The 21,636-nt window shown below is 38.0% G+C and overlaps 1 protein-coding gene across 1 annotated transcript in view; it reads right to left on the bottom strand.

The window, feature by feature from the left end:
• The window catches only part of LOC114570957 (netrin receptor UNC5D-like), a 180,186-nt gene that overhangs the window by 27,896 nt on the left and 130,654 nt on the right, over positions 1–21,636 (bottom strand). Inside the window, 8 exon segments of the mRNA XM_028601628.1 lie at positions 1,555–1,693; positions 1,695–1,741; positions 3,675–3,707; positions 4,043–4,207; positions 6,386–6,553; positions 7,577–7,751; positions 20,004–20,107; positions 20,301–20,444. Of these exon segments, the coding sequence (XP_028457429.1) occupies positions 1,555–1,693; positions 1,695–1,741; positions 3,675–3,707; positions 4,043–4,207; positions 6,386–6,553; positions 7,577–7,751; positions 20,004–20,107; positions 20,301–20,444 (975 nt within the window).

Here is a 21,636-nt window from a genome sequence, read left to right as displayed (position 1 = left end):
ATCATTTGAACCCTAAATCCTTTTAAAAATGTATGTTGTTATATCACTATACAAGGAAATGTATGCATAATTCATATACATTAGATTCAAATTGTATGGCTTACTCACATGTTCTGCAGTTTATATTACATACCAGGACATTAATATGCGAGTACATTTATAGTGTATGAGTGCAATCAGAACCACATGATGTATCTTGTGGTCTTCTCAAAGTGTGTGTGTGAGCTGTATATTTTTGTTCACCTAGGACAAGCTGAAAAATGAGTGTGAATATGTCTGGTCTCCCTTTTTCATTTGTGCGTAGTTCTTATGTTTGGAGGAGAATGACACTTCATTTATATTATAATGCCATCTCATTGTATTACCAGGCAAACGGTACACCTAATGTGATTTTGGACAGATTTTCAGGGTCTTTTGAATCACCAAACAAATTAGAATAGTAGGATTACACTTGCAGTCTAAAAGCTACTTTCCATTTTGTTATTTTGTGAATATGAAATCAACCAAATCCTCATATTCTTGACTACAATCATCAAATTGATACATTAATAGCATAGTCAATGTACAAAAGAAGTAAATAGATACATAAGTACATATGCAATCCAAATGCCATTTTTAGTGGGCGCAGGAGCCTTTTTTGTGGGCGCAGGAGCCTTTTTTGTGCTCGCGCCTGTTAGGCCATTTTGAGAATCCAAATGAACTATCTTGTGCCAAGGTGGGTTGTATTTATGCAAATTAGGTTATGAAGAGCAATTTTAGTACTTGTTTTTAACTGCTCTTTAGTAACCTCTTATTACAAAGTCAAGTGCAAAAAACAATTTTTGTATCTTTAGATGTGAAGAGCCTCTTCAAAATCATCAGGTAGGTTGAGTTTGTTTATTTTTCTAATATAAATTAAAAACATATAGTGTCTAGTACAAGTTTAAATGCATATCAAAACCCCAAATGATCATCTACAACTGTTGGGTCTACATATGGGGTTGTTCACTTGTAGCTCATTAAAAACCTGCAGCTCTTATACAGCAGCAGGAGTGATAGGTATGAACATGGAAGCAAGACACACAATATTTACGTATCAACTCTACTCTCCAATTTATGGGGTGTGATGAGTGTAATTATGCACGAGTCAAACAGCGTGCATCTATTAATGAATTAATTAAATTATCCAACATGGCACCAAACTCTAGCAAATGATCCACACAACTTGCTGTACCATATGCTTCATATTCTGAATGTATACAGTGAATTATCGAAGATGTCCTCCTCAGGATATGACCTAAACTAAAGGAAATTATTACAGGAAGCTTTATAAAACTTCCATTAAACATTGTATTATTATCTAACACAACTTTTCTTGATTATTTTCCCATCTTCTCCATCTACCCTCTGTTATTTCAGCCATTAGTAACATTAAGAGCCTCTTTTATCAATTTTCTTCTTCCCAGTTTGGATACAGTATGCGGTGGGAAGCCTATGTTCACAGAGGGATGTAGCATTTAATGGCACGATTTTAAGTGTAAATTCGACTTGTAAGACACAAAGTCACTGGCTCACCTTGACGAGAGGTCTTGAAGCTGAAGGATTGGAAGCCCCCAGTGAGGGCGGAGGAGTCGATGACATCCACACCGTACTCACTCTGGCTCCTTCGGTAAAGAGTGACAGCGATGATCAGCAGCACCACTGTCACCACCCCCCGCAGCAAGGCCTGAATACAAGGCCACATCACTGCTGTTCTCCACACCTTGGAAAGTAAGAGTGAGTAAGAGAGAGAAGTGATTTGAGCAACTTTCTTTTGCTTTCTACTGAGTCTGCTGTGCTTATTAATTAGGAAGCTGCAAGACATTTTCTCCCAGAATAAATCTTTGTAGCTGAGTTAAAGATATGGAAGTCTTTTATGGGAAGCAAGTCTACCCTGGTTTCACACCACTTTGGCGCCATTTTTGTTTTCTATTCCTCATCTGCCCTGCCTCCTGATGCACAGCTTCATTGTTCCTTCGTGAAGTGTTAAAGCTACTAATGAGGAACCTCGGATGGAAGGAGATTATAATCAACCCAGCACCTGACTGTCATTTCAAACACTGCTTTGCTCTGGTGTTGGAGGCACTCTGCGTTCCTATGGGATACTGTGACAAAACCAATTCATTAAATTAGCTCATCGGCAATGATTATGCTCTATCTTGTCCCACCAGTACTGCAGCGTCCAACTCCACAAAGGAAAAAGAACGAGTGGGAAATAAAGGGGCTGCTAGCTTGTTCTTGAAAGATAATGAGATCTGCGCCGAAACAGGACATGCTGAGAAATCCTCTAAGTAGCCTGAAGCTCAAATGGGGACAAATTGACAAATAATGCAAAGCGGCATTAACAGCTACAGTATCAGGTTAATTGGGGGCTTGGGAAGTTTTGGCAGCTTGGTTGCTTTTTCCCATTTCTGACGAAAAATATGTAACTGTGTTAAAGGACAAGTAAGGAGAACATATGCCTATGGCTTTAACTACGCAGCAGTGATCAACACATACATGGCCCATTACCCTCCACGGTAAAATTGCATAAAGCAATGCATGCACAGACACAAACCACTGGCTAAACCACAAATGCTATACCTGATGAATCCAAAAATAATATTCGTGGAAATTTACAGTAAATTGGTACAGAAGAAAAACTGAGGTAATAACGAAGTTGGGAACAGATGATTCGGTTGATAGAATTGATCATCACGCATAACTGTTTAACAATATTGTACCAACACAATACAGTTTAACCACACAATGTTACAGGAGTAAATGGTATTTTACTTTAATTCCTGGTGAAGTCCATTATTAACAAGTGACATGATCCAACATACTGTATGTTATTGTAAATGGAGTGAAAATGGATGCCAAGGGTGGAGAAAACACTCACTAACCATCACGGTCTTCTGCCTAACTGTTTCAGTTAGAAATGTGTACTCCATGACACAAAAATCACAACCAGACTGGAAATTGAATGGTTTTTTGGTTGTGTTTTTTTTAACAAAAATTGATTTCTTCTCCTATCTGCTTACATATTTGCTTGCAATGAACTGAAACATCTTGTGTATTTTTTTTATAATACATCTTGTACACTGCCTGTCTGTCACAACATCTGTATCTTAAATTACTCTCGCCTCTATTCTAACTATGGGAGAATTCACAATGAGTCATGCAGAGTGGGTTAGTTTTCCTAACCACACCAGTCAGAGTGATTCATCCCTCTTATACCATGGTTGCTTTCCAGACATGAAAATGTTTCCTATTTTATGGCAACACCCTTTGTTAGGGTAAAGTTACTGATTTGCTAGGCTAAACCACCAGACATATTTCTTTCACTTACTGCCAGTGGTGGGTCAGGCTTCTCAATAAAAACATTGTGTTGGCACTTGTCAAACATGGACTTTATGTTACTTTACAACTCCAGCAAATAGTAGACAGTGTAGCCTAGCAACAGCTGACACAAGCTGCCGAAGTATAAGTAAGGTGAGGATGACTCTAAATAAGAGCGGTGAGCCTATCTGAAACAATCAACACCTTCCAGCCAATTTATATCTAGTATTATCTGGTCATTGTATCAAGTAAATGATTGCATAAGTATTCTTTGTAGACAGTGATATCTTTAAAATAACATAATAGTCAGTAATGCAAGCTGAGGACAAACTCACCCTGTGGCTTGTGGTCATGTAGCAACTTTCGATCTGCAAAGACAGAGAAACATCAGAATTTGAGAGTTTCTCGTAGACCTTTTTGAATGCTACAAGTCTTAGTTGATTTAATTACTACTTGTGTATGCATCCATGCCTGTGTACACTGTGCGTTATGTATGTGGAGAGGATGAATAATGGAGATGGATGAGGGTTCTGGTAATGAGCATGAGTATAATGACTATCATGATCCAGCCCACACTGCCAAAAATTCTGAACAGTAAATCTATAATGACACAGTCCCCGAACACAATAGAACTGACAGTAATGACGCTTAACTATCGGTTTCTCATTGCTAAACAGTGGAGAGAGATGGTGATGTTACCCACTCTGTGTGCAGAGGCCGCCGGTGCAGTTGTCTGTAGCCAGTGCCACCCCATCACACAGCCGTCCTCCATGTTTGGGCTCCGGAGCTGTACACTCTCTGCCGCGCTGCCTCTCACAGTCTGAACTACACACTGACCACTCGCTCCACTCTCCCCAGCCACCATCCACTGAGGGAATCACAGGCAAATGCAAACGTTTAAGAATACAAGGATGCACATATACATTACCATCCCTTTAATGTGTGGACAAACACACTCATACAGTACACACAAAGTTGCAATGACATGACAAAAAAACTCACTATTCTTATACAAGATTCAAACAATAAACCTACGTTGATACATTTAATAGTTTTTGGGACTTTACGAGAAAACCCTAACAGCTTCACTACTAACTTCTCCAAAAAATTCTCCTCCTCAGGGTGCCAAAAAGGTTGAGCTGAACAAAGACACTCTGCTTATGTTATACTCCATCAAGCCTCCTTTCCACTTCCAAATGAACTAAAGGTTCCCTTCTTCCTGCTAATCTAAACGCAAATGCACCCTGTTTATGTTATGCAGCAGTAAGAATCCTTCAGAAGGAGGCAGTTGGCAAAGGGGAGATAATGTTTGCAGGAGTGCACTGCCTTCCACTGATTACTTTTTTCTTCTTAAACCTGATGAGCATTTCCCTTTATACTGGTGCTGTGGTTGCAATCATAAATTTGGGCTTGTCTAGAAAAAACACTTGGGCAGAGCAGATTACACGGAAGTTTTGATAACTGGAACTGCTGCTCTGCTCTTCCTCTCACATCCTAAGCTTCGGTTGTTTGTTTCTCTCTCTCAAATTCTCCTTACCGTATGCCTTTCATTTTCAATCCATCTCTCCATTTCTCATGCATTTTATCTTCATTTGCTTTTCTTTAAGGTCCACTGCATAAGATTTTATATAAAAACCACTGTCACTTCTATCAGCATTGGAGACGTGCAATGCATTCATGGTATAATGTAACTGTTGGAAAGGAGACTACCGCTAACTGCAAAGTGTACCTCAAGCTTTTAGACTGATTTCCTACCTTCAAGACTGACATTGTTCTCTGTTAATTACAGATAAGAAAATCAACTTACAGAGGATTTAAACGCTCCTGAGTTATCAATCCCAGAGAGCATTTTGTTGCCTTTACTTTTTGTCACATTTACTGTATTATTGTGTGGCAGTGCATTTGTGAGCAGAGAGAAACATCTCCACACTGATGCATTCAAGGCTATACTGACATTGAAAAGAAAGACACTAGGAAATACAATTATTTGCTTTCCTGCCAAGAGTTAGTCTGCTAAATACAAAGCTCGGGCCAGCAGACGGTTTACTTAGCTTAGCATTAAAACTGGAAGCCGGGGGAAACAGCTAGCCTGGCTCTGTCCAAACATTAAAAAAAGAATCTGCTGACCAGCACTTCTAATTGTTACTAATTAACATGTACTATCTTGTTATTTCAATCTGCAAAAAGGCCGCACCGTTTCTTGATCAGTGTCTGTGATGACTCCTGAAAGTCACTGAGCCCAGCAAATAAATAGTTCCAGCACATAACTTCCAATAAAACTACTACTAATGTTTTATATACTTTTTACAAGGTTCAAGGCTGCACCTAATCGTCATTATACAGGATTGCACAATGCAGTTTAGCCCCATCTATGCTCCAATAACAGAAAATATATCGAAAAGACAAATATATTACGTTAGACTAAAATAATCCCCAAAAATGTTGCATTATTCCTTTGAGGCAAGAAATAACCAATGAATGCAATTTGTTCAAGCATCAAAATCTCAAATCTTAGAGTCTTCTAGAATGCACCCCTGAAATCAATTTTAAGATTTTCACGACTTAACCCTACTGTTGTCCTCGGGTCAAATTTAACCCATTTTCTAAAAGTTTCTATATCAGAAATTTGGCTTTCTTTCAAACAAATTGTCAAGGAAAATAACTTGTTTTTCCAGTTCACTACTTTCATTGAATTTTATAGCATTTAAAGACACATTTATGAAAGAATGTTGAAGAACGTGGCAAAAATGTCAGAAAAAGCTTCAAAAACGTGGGGGAAAAAATGACAAACCCACAAAAACATTGGAAAAAGTGACAAGAAACTTAGAAAAAAGTCACAAAAATGTTTGGAAGGAGGCCAAAACGTTGAAAAAAAAAGGTTTTCCTATGAAAGTTTGACCCAGAAAAACAAAAAGGGAAGAAAATGCAAGGGTTAAACAGAATTATTAATTGGAACCTGTGAGTTGACAGTTTCAAAAACTCCACAGCATGCTTTTAAGCATGTGCACAAACACTAACAGCATGAAAACTATGAGCTTGTGCTTACCTGGACACAGCGTGTTGCAGGTGCTCTTCTGTACCGACATGCCCTCACAGAAGGCTCCCCCATTGAGAGGAGCTGGATTTGTGCAAGTGCGAGAACGTTTCTGCACACCGCGACCACAGCGTACATTACAGGGAGACCAGTCTGTCCACGATGACCAGCCCCCATTCACTGTGCCAAAGGATGAAAGGAAAGGGATGAACAGATACTACAAGAATGACGACTGGTCTACTATTCTGCACCGAGTCTGCATCACAATAAATGTCTTATCAGGAAAAACTGAGATGTCCTGACAAAGATGATCAATGGTGTCTTCCCTTCGGTCTACTTCTTACTCTGATTTGTTGCCTAAAATAATGCGGGATGATTGACTAATCGACTCATATGCTGTCATAGGACAGGAAGAAATAGTAGTCTTCCACCATTGCACATCTGTCAGAGGCTATTTGGAGTAGTAAGCCTGTCTAGACTTCATTAGCGTTAAAGAAATTAATGATTGATGGGCCTCAACAACAGGGCGTCAGAAAGAATTAGAGGATTTTCAGCAGCTATATTTCCTCCCCGAAAAAATAAAAATAACAGAATGAAAAGGTCAATAAAATAACACCTGAATTACTTCCATTAACAAGGTATTGCTCTGGTGTGAAATTAGGTGGTGCTAGTATGACATTATAATTCCACTTATTCTCCTTTGTCTCCGCAGAGCTCTCTACAGGGTTATACAAATTCTGGAAACGGCATCTGCTAGCCTGCAGCTATACAAAGCGCTCCATGCAAGGTGGTTCAGCACGGGCAGATAAAGCGTGGGGAGTTGTGACAGCCCACGTCACTGCCCTTCCACCATTAATAATTGAGTACTTGTAAATATTGTGTCTTTGTCTCTTGTTTTTACACATGAGGGATCACTTGCCCATTGCCTGCTCATTAGACTTGTGTGAAAAAAGACCACATGCTGTGGTTGAGCAGTGCTTTTTATATTAATGACTTTGGGGAATTGGCTTGAGGTGTCAATTTGACAGCCTAATTCGGTAGTGAAAATTGATATTTTGAGGCAGACAAGAAAGCTGTTTGACATTGTTTTGATCACCTGTACCATAAAGAATTCTACCGTCACGCCTTTTTGGCTCAGACTCAACTTAGACACATCTTTTTTTGAAAGATATCACACAGTGTATGTGGAATTTGATATCTTACCATAAACTACAACAGTGGCAGTGGCACTGCGTCTCTTGGCCACAATGTTGCTGGCAACACAGGTGTAGTTTCCGGAATCAGAGAGACGGGCTTCAGAGATGATGAGATTATGGTCGCCTCTTGTATCAATGGCACCGTCATTGTTGAGAGGTTCTTCATTTTTCAGCCATTCCACCTGAAAACAGCAGTGTATAACTAAAAGGCTTTTATGTATAGACAAAAACACATTTGAAGATGTGACAGATTAAATACTGTATATCTGAAAGTGTTTTCCTTAACACCAATTATACCTTTTCAGATACAAATCTCTCATGTTTGTTTTTTGGGTGAATAGAATGAATACCATTTGTACTTCAGTCCGGTTTTGTATAACGAGGATTAAATCTCAAATGTTTAAGCTAATGCTATTCATAACTTTTAGTTAACTATGTTAGCTGCTTTTCCATTACTTTTAGCTATTTCAACTGTTTATTCATAACTTTTAGCTAACAATGTCAAAACTGTTATTAGGCCTACTTACTTTTAGCTAACTATATCGAAACCCTTATTACTTACTTTTAGCTAACTACGTTCAAACTGTTATTACTTAGTTTTAGTTAACTATATCAAAACTGTTATTCCTTACTTATAACTGTCTACTAGGTGTGCACGATTCAGAAAATGTCACGATTCAATATTGATTTTTAGGATCAAGGTTCGATTCAAAATCGATTTTCGATTCAAAAACGATTCTCGATTCTAAAAAGTCATAGTATGTAAATGTAGTTACTTTTCCCATGTGATTGCAGTAGACATACAATTTAAAAGAAAAGAAACCACAACAAATTAAATGTAGTTTGATATTACTTTATATGTCCTCATGCAAAAATAAAAACTTTTACAACTAAAAACTGCAAAGTGCCCAGCTTTGGCCAGCTTTCAAAAACATTTAATTCAAATATAAAAAAAAACTGTTAAATAAAAAGAGCTTTTCATTCAGAGTTTGGTGGGAGTTTAGAGAATTGAAAGAGAGCACGTTGGTTAACTGACATGTTAGGTACTTCAGGTTGTTGTTCGTCCACGTCTTTAATGTTAATCTCTGGGTGATGGCGTACCATGTGAGTTCTCAAGTTTGTGGTGTTTCCAAAATACTTAACTTTTGCTTTGCAAAGCCTGCATATAGCATGATTCCTATCAAGTTCCGTCTTCCCCTCGAGGTTATAAAAGCCAAAATGTGCCCAAACTCTCGCCTGCAACGAGGATGGAGCAGGTTGAATAATTCTTTCTGTGAGGTTTGCCATTGTTTGCGCCAACTAAACAACTTCTGCTACTTCTTCTTCTGATTATAAAAAGTGCCCAGACGTCAGTGTGAATTCGACGCAGCGCCATCTATTGGAACGATGAGCTAAACTCATTTCAGGACAATAGTATACACGCCATTACAAAAAGAAAACAACAAAATTAAAATAAATAAATAAAATGAATTGATTTTTGGAATTCTATGAATCGATTTTGAATCGGTAGAGCTTGAATCGCGATACGAATGTGAATAAATTTTTTTTGCACACCCCTACCGTCTACATCAAAAAAAATCCTTACTTTTAGTTAACTACATAAAAATTGTTATTCCTTACTTTTAGCTATCTTATTTCATGTCATTATTTACATGATTTGAGGAAAGTGAGTGATGTCATTTCTTAACGCTAAAAACTCTCCTTTTCAGGACTTTAAAGGACTTTGAGTTCGTGAAAAGCGCTATATAAATTCAATTTATTATTATTATTATTATTATTATTTCCCAAAGACAGTACCACATAATGTTTATTTCAATGTTTTTCCCCCGCACTACAGTTATTAAGATAATTCTGTTTGCAAGATTAGGGGTTTGTCGTTAAGGTATAACATGACATTCACTTGGAGGGGGTGATGCAGTAGGTAGGTCACATCTTCTACTCTTTACCAATTCAGTGTCCGTGTAGTGATTGAAAGTAATAAGGAATTACAAAATAAAGGACACTTTGTTGATGCTCCTCTCCTCGCATGACTGGTCCTGTAAATTGCTATTAATGTGCCACTGGCTTGAGCTTTTCATTGAGAGAGACGAGCTGGGGCATGAGGAAGTGGGGTTTGATTTATGGCAGTGTATTTGAGGATTAAAAACTCCACCCCACTGGGAGCTCCGTGTGTTTGTGCATGGGTTTGTACTCCAGTGTGTTTGTTTGTGTGTGTGTGTGTTTGTGGGGAGTGTCCATTTGCCAAGGGAATATAACAATGGCCAACAAACTCAGAGATTGCTTTGCTCTTTCCAAGCACCCTGGATGAAAAAATTGAGCTGGGAAATCAATAAATCAGGAGTCATGTTGTCACAAACGTTTTTTTTCTCCTTTTGATGGCCCAAGAAGTCTTTCATCATGTGCCTTTAATTTATATCTTTTCATCATTTGGCTTCACAGCCTTCAAGACAAACAAAGAAACCACACTGGACTGGTGGGCTGCATCAGCCATTCCATCAAGCCTGGTCTTTATGCTTTTTGCCTTTCACTATTGAACACCTTCAATGTCTAATCAACCTGTGTGTTGCCGTCCATGCTGTTTTACATGTTCAACAGCTGCTACTATAAAATTTACTCAGTTATGGAAGCAGTCTATTTCAACCTTTCATAGTGCAAAAATAGTGCAGAATTTCTATTTCAATCAAAATTCACCCTTATCTTGTAGTTTCATCATACCAATTATTTCATTTTTTATGCATTTTAAAGGATTATTTATGCAAGCACATAATCTTGTATTTTGCTTCAAGCACTGGCACTCTATCTATCTATCTATCTATCTATCTATCTGAGGTCTTATAGTTTAACAAATATAGATTAAAGTCTGGTACACAGTTGTTCCTCTGATTGTACAAAGTTTGCCTTCTCTAATACACTGTCTGTGGCCTTGTCTAGTATCTGGGAAGTAGGGAATTAACCTTGACAGGAAGGAGGTTTGTGCTTTATCACCTTCTCCGCAAATACTGCAGCTTCTTTCACAAAAGGATGACAGAGGTGAGCTCGGTTGTTTTTTTACCAGGGTCATTTTATACACCGTCTTTGTATTGTCTGCAGTATTAAAATAGATTCTCCCTAAAAGGCATCTCAAATGTCACAGAGAGAAGATGTAAAAACAGGTTTGACCCTAAAAGCATTACACTGAGACCAGGCCGGTAAAATAAAAAGTTTACTTGAGGCCGAAAACACACCAAGGTTATAACCAGGTGTTTAGTTTAGTTCTTTTTCTTTCTTATATGGATATCACTGTAACATTAGAATAGTAACATACATATATGCACAAGGACCAGATGCACTGTGTTTAGTGTTTGTAGCGAAACGCTCATTTACAACACCTGTCCCCAGGCAGGGGAGAGGAGGCAAACCTATCCAAAAGGGGATTATGTTAGCGAGCAGGTGTCAAAAAGGCGGGCAGGGGAGGAATGAATGAAAGTTGCTACTCGGCTGATGGGGAAGTGGGAACAGGTGTGCAGGTAAGATGGGATGGGAAATGGCAGGAGCACAGTGGTAACTGCAGGGCAGGTGGGAGTGGCAGGATTTGAAACGATGGGAGAGTTTGTACGTGGTAGGGGGAAAACGCAGACAAGATAATGTGAGATTAGGCATCGGCTGACATTGAGACATACAAAGCCTTTAGAAGCTGTAATATAATAAGGAACCAACAGCTGACTTTTTTAACTGGACGACAGTTATCTGGTGTTATACAAGCAACCCATAACATTCATACAGAAGCTCCTGTCTTATATTGCAGACTATTTTAAATTACTGTAACTGCATGTGTTGTTATGATGTGAGAAAAGGTCACAATAATTGAATGGGGGAAGAAGCTATTGGTCAACTACTACTAGATAAGAAGAACTTTTAATACAGTAATTATAGAAACTCAGTGTTGTAAGGTCAGCTGTGCAACTACAAGCACCTTAAATCAATTTAAGCACAAATTGCTATTTCTACTCAGCACATGATGTTCAAATGACTTGAAAATGACTTGAAAATACACTCCCATTCATTTCAGAAAAAAACACCAACAAAAATGAAAAAAGAAAAATATTTTCCTGCTGGCAGCAGGCGGCTATAAACAACTGTGATGGAGAAATATAATGTGGAGAATTCACTGAATTGAAAATTAACCCCCAACCCTTAGTTCTCTCCCGACACATATTCAGATGGGATGCATATTTATAGAGCATTGCCAAAATTGAACTTGACAGGTACCAAGATGTAACCATTATGTTGTCCAAATTAAATATATTTCAACATTTAGTGGATAATATGTCACCTTAGGAAACACTGAGTGAAACTAAATGCATTGCCTACAGCAAGAAATAAATGCTACACTGTATTACATTATAACATTTTCTTTCAATGACAAATCTAATTTCTATTGCAATGTAGCAAGTAAAAATAATGAGCTGGATAAATGCTCAGCCACGGTCTATTTTGCAACATTAATCAGTTGGGCTATTAAAGCAATGAAGAGAAGTGTTTTTTTCTCATTTACAAAGACAAAGAAATGTCATTGGTGTGCATTCATTTTTGTGCTGCTCACAGTGTGCAAGCTAATGGTGGTGAACAAAATCACAGGGATACCTTATGATATAAAACAATACAATACTTAATACTTATAATACTTAATAATAATTAATGCATTAACTTATTAAACCCTTGAGTTGAATCAAAAGTTATTTTCCAACAAACCTGAACATTATGAATTTCATTATGGTAGTTTTATTGCAGAGAAGTTTAATGTGTGGTTGTCCACCCCCTGCGGGTAATTTTACATAAATTACAATACAGAAAAGCTGCATTATCCATGTACAGTATAAACAGTAGATATATAATGTATGTATAGATAGTTGGGTAAGTACTTCTTGTACTTTGCTGCTGCTTTTCACTTTCTCTAAAGTGTCTTCTGTGACAAGCCTGCCTCCTCTATTGCTGTTTTGTTTGTCACTGTAAACCTTGGCTCAAGCCCTGAAACTATATTGACAATCCCCGTCGGCAGCATCTGATGCAGTATATGCCAATATGATACTAATCGACAAGCTCATGGCTTTTCAATCATACTTGTTCACTACAAAATACTCTTACATACCTGGGGTAACATGAGGCCAGGGATTGCTGTAGCCTGCCATTTATAAAAGGATGTAACTGATAGTTGAAACACTATTTTATTTATGATACAGACAAAGAAACTGTATTTATTGTGGATCAGTCACGCCATGGTAGCCAATATGCTTTAAAAGGTCAGTGTCGGACTCGGCACCAATCTCCACCACAAAGTACCTCTCTCAACGACAAAGTTAACTGTTAACATTACTTCATCATTTGTCAAAAGAGTGTGTGACACTTGCCTATCATTATGGCAACTCCCTGTAAAGTGTCTGGAACACTTTGTAGGGCACTCTGACATGCCACTATGCCACTCCATTTGTCAGCACATTTTCTCAAATACTGTATTTAAGTGCAATTTTGAAGACCTTGTACATAACTTGAGTTTTTCCCATTTAATGATACTTTATACTTTAATCAAAAGTAAATATTTAACTTTGTATGCCACTATATTTAACATCTTTATATGCAGATTGTTAATACAAATATAATCTACTAATACATTATGATGTATTATTATGGCTAAAAGTTCCCAACAGCATATTAAATAGTTGAAATTAGCCCCAACTTTAATCCAATATATATTTTTCTGAAATGGGACATTCTACATACTTTTACTTTTGTATGTCAAGTATATTTTGATGCTAACAATGTAGGTTTACATGAGTCAAAATTTTAATGCAGGACTTGTACGCATAACAGAGTATTTATTCTACAGTACACTGTGGTATTACTCCTCTCTTATAACAGTTTTTGTATAAACCACAGCCAACATTACTCATTTTAAATTCATAGATTTACAATAGTAAGTGAAACAAATTTAATATTATCATCTTATTTGTGCCTAGATCATTAAAAGGCACTATGATGTCTACACATTAAACATTGAACCATGCAGCATCATAATAACTGGTAGCTGATAATTCACACCAATTTCTGAAAACAATTCCGATTAAATACAATATTGTACATTTAATACTATCAATCACATGAAACCTTCCAGACTTTACTTCTACTGGAATATCAAATAACAATAATATTGACTTTTACTGTTTTACACTAAATATAAAACCATTTTACAGCTCTACCTTCATCAATCATTAAGTGCAATGTTTACAAAAACAGAGTGAAGGAGGAGGGCTGTGGTGACTTCTGGGACTCTTGAGTCACAAGTCTGTTCAGTTGCACAAACATCAACTATTTAAGTGCATTTTATGTCTGCCAAAACCTTCCAAACCACACTTAAAAAGACAACAACTTTCTATTCAATCCTTTTTAGTTGGTATCGATAACAAGTGAGCTGCGTTTGAGTGTTGAAGTATTGATTACTGCGGTATTGATCTGCCCTTCACGAAGGATCACTCACTCGCCCTCTCTGCAATACTGTTGAAGTGTTTAAGAAGCTACGTGTTTGTGACACTCTGTCCCTGTTCCCAGTATCGGCTGTATTGGATGTATTTATAGGAAGACAAAGGCCTTTGGCTACCACCATCCTAAAAGAAAAATGGGTTTATTTTAGACTGCCTAAGTGATATCATATTTCAGACACTCAAGATTATGGAAAAAATACTATTTTCGAAATAGAACTAATGAGTAAGAAAATAGTGTGAACATTTGTTTAAAGAAGTGGAATGCGCCTCATTGGGAACAGTGATGGAAGAATTCCTCAGGTTTTTTTAAGGGGTTGTCCTCAAAATACTGAAAAGTATTATAAAATGAATAAATAAGTTTAAAGTACCAACAGTAAAAGTGCTCATTATGGAGAATGGCCCATTTCAGCATAATATAATGTGCAAGCATCACAAATGTTGCAGCTGGGAAACTTGGGCCTAATTTTAGGTACATCAGATATTGATGGGTAGCTTAATCTATAACAATAAATCATCATGTATTACTTGATTTATAATTTGTATGAATAATCTGAATCTACAAAGTAACTAGTATCTAAAGCTGTCCAATAAATGTAGGGAAGTAAAAAGTACAATATTTCCCTCTGAGATGTAGTGTAGTAGTAAAAATTATGGAAATACCTCAAAATTGTATGGTAATTGACTTAATGTATTACTTGGTTACATTCCACCACTGATCGTGAAACTATAAAGACATTTGTAAAAGTGTAGTAAAATTAGACAGAAGTAGAAAGGTGTAACAGCCTCAGATGTTGTCTTCCCCCCTCCAGTCTCTCCGTGAATGTCAAATAAGAATATATGTGGAGTCTCTTTGGTGACTAAAGTAGATTAAAATAACTGTCTTGCACTTTGGTTGGTTTTTCTGTCTCATATTTTTGTCTCTCTCTCTCTCTCTCTCTCTCTCTCTCTCTCTCTCTCTCTCTCTCTCTCTCTCTCTCTCTCTCTCTCTCTCTCTCTCTCTCTCTCTCTCTCTCTCTCTCCTCCAGCATTTGCTCTAGGAAGAGTGTAAACCCAGAGTGCGATTTGCATTCTGTGTCGGTCCTAGAGTCTCCCCTTCGGGGTAAAGCGATAGAGAGATGCACATGCTGATGAGAAGGTAGGGACAGGACAGACTCAAATGAGCCTGATAAGCCGGTGCCTCGGGAGGACAGGAAATGGATTTGCTTAATTGGCAAATTTGTTCCACTTAGATAGCAGCAACCAGTGTTGAACTACACCACACCCCTAAAGTAGCCGACCAGGCCTTATGGCAGTTTGCTGGTGGCGGTGTTACGTGGTGCCAAGGTCCCCATTTTGACCATTGCACACCAGCTAATTTTAACTGAAGCTAATGAAAACTGATCTGCACTGTGTCCTTCTGAAAGTTTTCACTCTAACTTTTGTGATATTTAGTAACAGATCATTTCCAGCCAGAGGAGAGGGAGCAAATGAAATTAAGTCATGATATATATCAAAAGCAGCATCAAATGGTCAGCAGGGTGTCTATTAACCATGCAGCAGAGTTATCATTTTTCTGATAACTTGAAGCTGTTTGAAGAGGTTGAGATGAGACAGCCAACAGGACTGGAGCAATTTGTATTTATGTGCAGAGAGGTATCATCTTAAACCTGACACACAGAGAAAGTATGTCCTGTTCAAGTCATTCCAATTCCTACCTGCATCAGGCCTCAACACTCAATTATTCTGAAGGCAAATGTAATGACCTACATTTACAATCATTTAAATGGGAAGTGAAAGCGACACGAAGACGATTACAAAGCATCGCAGTAGGTTTTGTCCCATCTGATTCAATTATGGTTGAGTTTCATTAACAAGCGCCCTCCTCTTCTCACTTCCCTCATTCCTGCACCCTCTCCCCGCCTTCCCTCAGTCATGTATGGCCTTTTCTCAATGCAACAATGACTTTCATGAAATCACATTAAACAAATGAGCCCTCCGAATCTGACAGCAGCATATTCTAGAGGCGGGGGTGGCAAAACCCTTGTTGTGTCCTTGGTTTATCTCCACACCGTCTCCGGAAATGTTATGTTCATCACTGAATAATTACATTTTAAGTACTTCAAATGACTTTGGATGAGAGGCTTGATGATTAATTACACTTGGTATAGAATACTTGGGCTGTTAATGTGGAGCTAATGATTGTAAAACAGTTTTTTCTTAAGTTATTGGAGTCCTTTCTCTCTCTCTTGGTCTCTCCACCACTAAACTATTACCCCTACAATGGCAGCCACAATTTTCACTTTCCTCGTTTAGCAAAACTCAACAGTTATTTGCTTGGATGTCATTTTAAATAGGCTGTATAATAGATATTTGACAGTTTTCTACAGTTAGACTGTCACTGGATACAGGAATCACTTTCCTGGTTGTGAAAAACACATCCTAAATCACTTATTTAATAAATTTAAGGCCTGAAAATAGGCCATGTTGTTCCAGGATCATGCTTCAGATGATATTTAAAACACCTATTTTACCTATTTTTATGAGGTTTGGCTGTTTCAAACAGTCCCTATACGGATTGGTTGGGCTTTCAGCTACTGCGTTTAATCAATCATTAGTAGTAGTAGTTTTTCATAATATTTCATAGTGACAACTGAGCTTGAGATGTGTTGTGTCGCTTTGTGAGGCTATAAAATCTTGAGTAGTAAATAAAAAAGTGCAATTTGCCGTGACAGTTACGTTCCCTGATGGTGCCCTAATTGTTTTCTTAGAGCTACATTAATTATGCAGTCATTATTATGGCCATGATCTTTATCCTCCAGGGACTTTGATTTTAGCACAGGCTTTGTTGTTTTCAAGTCGAACTGAACTTTTAATTGTCCCTAACGATTTGCGTAAGGACATACACTTACAACACTATAGCTATTATGCACATTTTACAATAGAGAATACACATATGACACATTTGTGGAAACTGTCTAATCTTTAGGCCACTGGGTGGGCGTTTCCCATGACAGCAGTTGCTAGGAGACACACTGTCAATGTCTGTGGTGACTGGAGCATGACAATCACATATCCTACTAATATTGAAACCAGATGTTTTTCTCCTTTTGTCAGCGTTAGCTATTAGTTATTGATTTGACATCTGTCTCTACACAACATTCAACATATGGATGCCCCCATTGTGCTGTAGAGAATGTATTCCACTCAGAAAATGCTGAAAGTAACCTAGCTTGCATAACCTTAGCACTAATCCCCATTATTTTTTGTTTATGTAATTAACATCGGCTGAGTAAATAAGTACACAGGTCAAAACAAACACTGAGCATGTATATATATTGACTTCTTTGCCAAAGGGAATTTTAATTTCAGTCTTACTTTAAGAAAAATGATTATGTGATTATCATGCCCTTAACCAGAGCCAATAATGTAATAACTTCAACATCACAGCGAATACAATCTGTATTCTAAACTGCTCCCTGTCTATAAAAACTAGAGCCGAGTGAAAAGATTTGGCCATTTTGACTCTTGTCCCCAATAAACTGAAGCAGACTTAAGCTGTTTTACTATGATACATTCTCTGTGGTCGGACTTGTGTGCACAGATTATTGCTTCTATCACTGCTGGGACAGATAATATGGCATTCTCTGATTTTCATTAACATCCTACACAGCAGCCCAGTAAACTCCCGGGTGGCTTAGTTACAGCGAGATGCGGATAAAGTTCTTCCCTCTCTCTCACTGTTAGTGTTGCTTCTAAGAACATAATGAGAGCAGCGACATAAGGGGATTTCAAGCTGTAAAATCGTCTCTACAGCATTTATGTCTTAAAACAGCATGCAGTTGGCATGCAAGTTGGAAATCATTTCATTTGCATCAGGTCAACTCAGCAATTACTGCGACTGTTAAATTTCTATCAGGAGCTGTTCCAAATTGCAGAAATATGAGACATTCAAATAAATCTCATGACCAAAATAAATAGGCCTTAGAATACACATAGGGTTCAACAGATCACACTGCACCATGACCTCAATTCCTTTAACTCAAACTGTAGCTGAGCTACAGCTTCTCTCTGAGCCAATTTTCACAGTGCTGGATACAAAAAAAGGTTTTAACCTTTCAGCAATGCCTAATGTCATGAAGAAAAAAAAAAAAAAGTACAGCTACATCCCCAACTCTTGAGAGTATTTTCTTCCTGGTGCAAGTCATACTAGAGGGAGCTGGATTTGTCCCTGCATTATTTACTATTACCATTCTCTCTGTTAGCCAGAGTCACATTAATGAATGCATGAGGAGTTGCCTATTTGATGACCGCAATGCATGGGGGAGACTCGTGGTACACCGATGCTCCATTTGTGAGAGCTAAATCATTCATACCCCAACACACACACTGCACAAACAGTTCCAGTGCATTGTGCGTGTTCTGTGGAAGGAGTCCATGGTCATTTTTTTTTCAGAGTCTTAAAGCCCCAATCTACATTTCGTTTTGTGATCAACGTTTTATCAATACAAAAATACATAACCAACTATACAGCCAACTGGAGAAAATTTGTGGGCTATATTAATTCCATGCTACAATACTGTACATATTCACATGCAGGTGTTGACTTGCAGTTTGAATTTAAGATGAACAGTGTTGAATCGTAGCCCTTTTAATATAGTCCTCCAATCTTCAGGGAAAAGCCATTAGACAAGTTACCAACGGTGATCATATTTAATATTCGTTAAAAATCTCTTACACTGGAACACCGTGTGAAGTCTGGAGACGTTAGCAGTAATGACCTGACAGATTTTTTCTTGTTTACTTCTTGCTACTTTGAACACACGCACATGCTCAGTTGGACTGAGATCAACCTGTATGTGTGTATATATATTGGTCTGATATGACACTGTGATTTGTTGGTTTTTCAGTCTATTTGTTTAAAGTCAACTTCATTCTATATATATATATATATATATATATATATAGCACCAAATCACAACAGAAGTTATCTCATGACACTTTTCATATAGAGCAGGTCTAGACCATACTCTTTAATATACAGAGACCCAACATCCCCCCATGAGCGGCGGTGGAAAGACAAATGCCCCTTTAAATACAAATAACAATACAATCAGTAATAAAGTTTGACTAAGTGTCTCTCAACTGATCATATTTAAAAATATAAAACATATAATGATTTCCACAAACAGCACTGATGTAAACAAAGCTTTAACTGTTAGCATCATACAAAATTAATAACGTATTAGTCAGTGTTTGTAAAGACCTGTCAATCATTTCAGATAGTAATAGCAGGGTTCCAGTCCTGTGCTTTGAAATTGGCCGGTACAGCTGTAATTTTGTTTACGAATGGATCACGGACTGTGCCTTTAAGTAAATGCAGAGCTTCAGATGCTTGGGCACAAAGGCTTTGATATTGACATATTTGCCTGCTGAGCCTTCACATGAAGGCGCACAACATCACAGCGCAGCACAACACACACCACTCAACAGGACTGTCCGCAAGAGACTCATTTTATATTCATAGTAAAAATTAATATGGCTATCTTTCACACACACACACACACAGGAGGGAGAGAGGGAATGATAGTGAGAGTGAATACATGGCATCTAAATAAGTCATAGCCATGCATCCTTTTACTAGAGAACATAGCAAACAGAGAACATAGTGATGCACATGGATAGATATTACTCCCAGTATATGAATAACCACTCTTCCTTGAACAGAGGGAGCCTGAGAAACTAAACAAATGGCATCTCCAGCTCATCAACTGCAGCTCTTGTCTATACTAAACTGAAGAGAAAAGTGCAGATGTGACTTTGGCTGGAGAGTAACAAAACATCGCATCAGAGTTACAGTGTAAGTAAACCAGACAGACGACTGCTCCTCTCCAGGCAACACAGGAGAACATTTTACTTGTTTGAAGTGCAAGAAGCCCTCACCTCAGCCACAGGCACTCCCTCTGGGGGACGACAGTGCAACACAATCATGCCATTCAGAGGCACCTCAGTGCCTTGGGGGTCCTGCTCAAAGTTCTTCCTCAGGTCTACAAGAAGAGAATAAACAACCTGCATTAAACAACTAGAACAGCATGACGGAAAATTTGTTTCATGTATGACCTTCTCCTGCCCGCACATACATGAAAATTATGGATTCTACAATCTCATTCCACCAGTTTGAGGAATAAGCTTTTCAGAGACAATAAGGTCAGTCTGGTATCAAAGTGGAATGTTGCTTACAGGCGATCCGGACAGTTGCCTTGCGGCTCTTGGAGGTTCCCAGGTGACTCCAGGCGACACACAGACACCAGTAATCCTCCGGTCCATGAAAGTCCTCCACCTGCTGACGTGACACGTTGATCATCACCTCGCGGATCTTCAGCCCTGCAGACAAGATGGTGGATTGCTTAGATTAGTTTATATCCCAGGGATGATCGATTAAAGAGATGGAGATTTGTAAGAACAGGATGATGAGTGAAATCTTAATATGATAAGATTATCAGCAGCAAACAGATTTACCATTTGCCAGGAGGAGGAGGAGAGAATGCTACTCAAATTAAATCAATTTTATTTAGAAACCAATTTAATTGTATACTTTCATCTGATTTAAATACACAGAACTGACCACTTCAATGTGAATATTGATATCTACGTTATATTACTGGTCTTTCGAAAAAACCCTTGTGAAATCTCCAGTTTTTGCAAAGTAATGGCACAGCAATGCAAAACGCTAGAAAATTGTTAGTGAGCCCTCATATCCTCTTCCAGTATACCATAATCCATTTATACACAAGTGACACTAAATGCTTTCCAGTGGAGGAATTAACTGAGAGGAGAAACACATCAGCCTTTTATTGTTTTAAGGGAATGCGTGAGCACTCATTCTCTCTCTTTGAAAACATTTTGAAGGGGCTAATTTAAGGTAGACAAGATAAGCAAAACAATGCAATTAAATATGTCATCTGAACACCGATCCATTCCATGACAATCAAATCATCCATTTCTGCATCAGAACCTCGACTTAATGTCGCACAGGTCCTTCGTTTATATCTGTATATTGTCTGTTGATGCAGCTTCTAATGAGCAAGGCGTGAGACGAACATTTTCATAGACAACTGATGGGAATTTAAATGCCTGGTATTTCAATTATGCCAGAATATGAACAAAAGATGACAGGCTTGGACCATTAATGCATTATAGGGTGGCTTTACTGGGTATCTAGGAAATTGCAGCTTTCAGCAAACATATGTGATGTTCTGAAACCTCAGGCAGCCAACTTGAATAGAATTATTAAAATATGAATACAGAGTTATGAATGGTTAATATTAGGTGTCTAGTCTCCTTGTCACATCCAGCAGTATACAATTAAAAATGCACAGAGGGGGAATAAGGAGTCACAATAACAAATACCCACCCCCTCAAGAGAAAACTAGAATTAGAGCCTATGGGTAGATTCTATTTACTACTTCACATGCCTCTGCAAATTGAATTGAATTAAATCCTGGTGGAGCTGATTAAATATATGAGCAGCAGTGATGCATTTGTCTGAGTTCACGTGTGGGAGTAGTAGCCTGAC

This window comes from Perca flavescens, chromosome 16 (genome assembly GCF_004354835.1).
Source record: "Perca flavescens isolate YP-PL-M2 chromosome 16, PFLA_1.0, whole genome shotgun sequence".
In the NCBI taxonomy this organism is placed as follows: Eukaryota; Metazoa; Chordata; class Actinopteri; order Perciformes; family Percidae; genus Perca; species Perca flavescens.
This window is presented reverse-complemented; position numbering and strand designations above follow the sequence as displayed.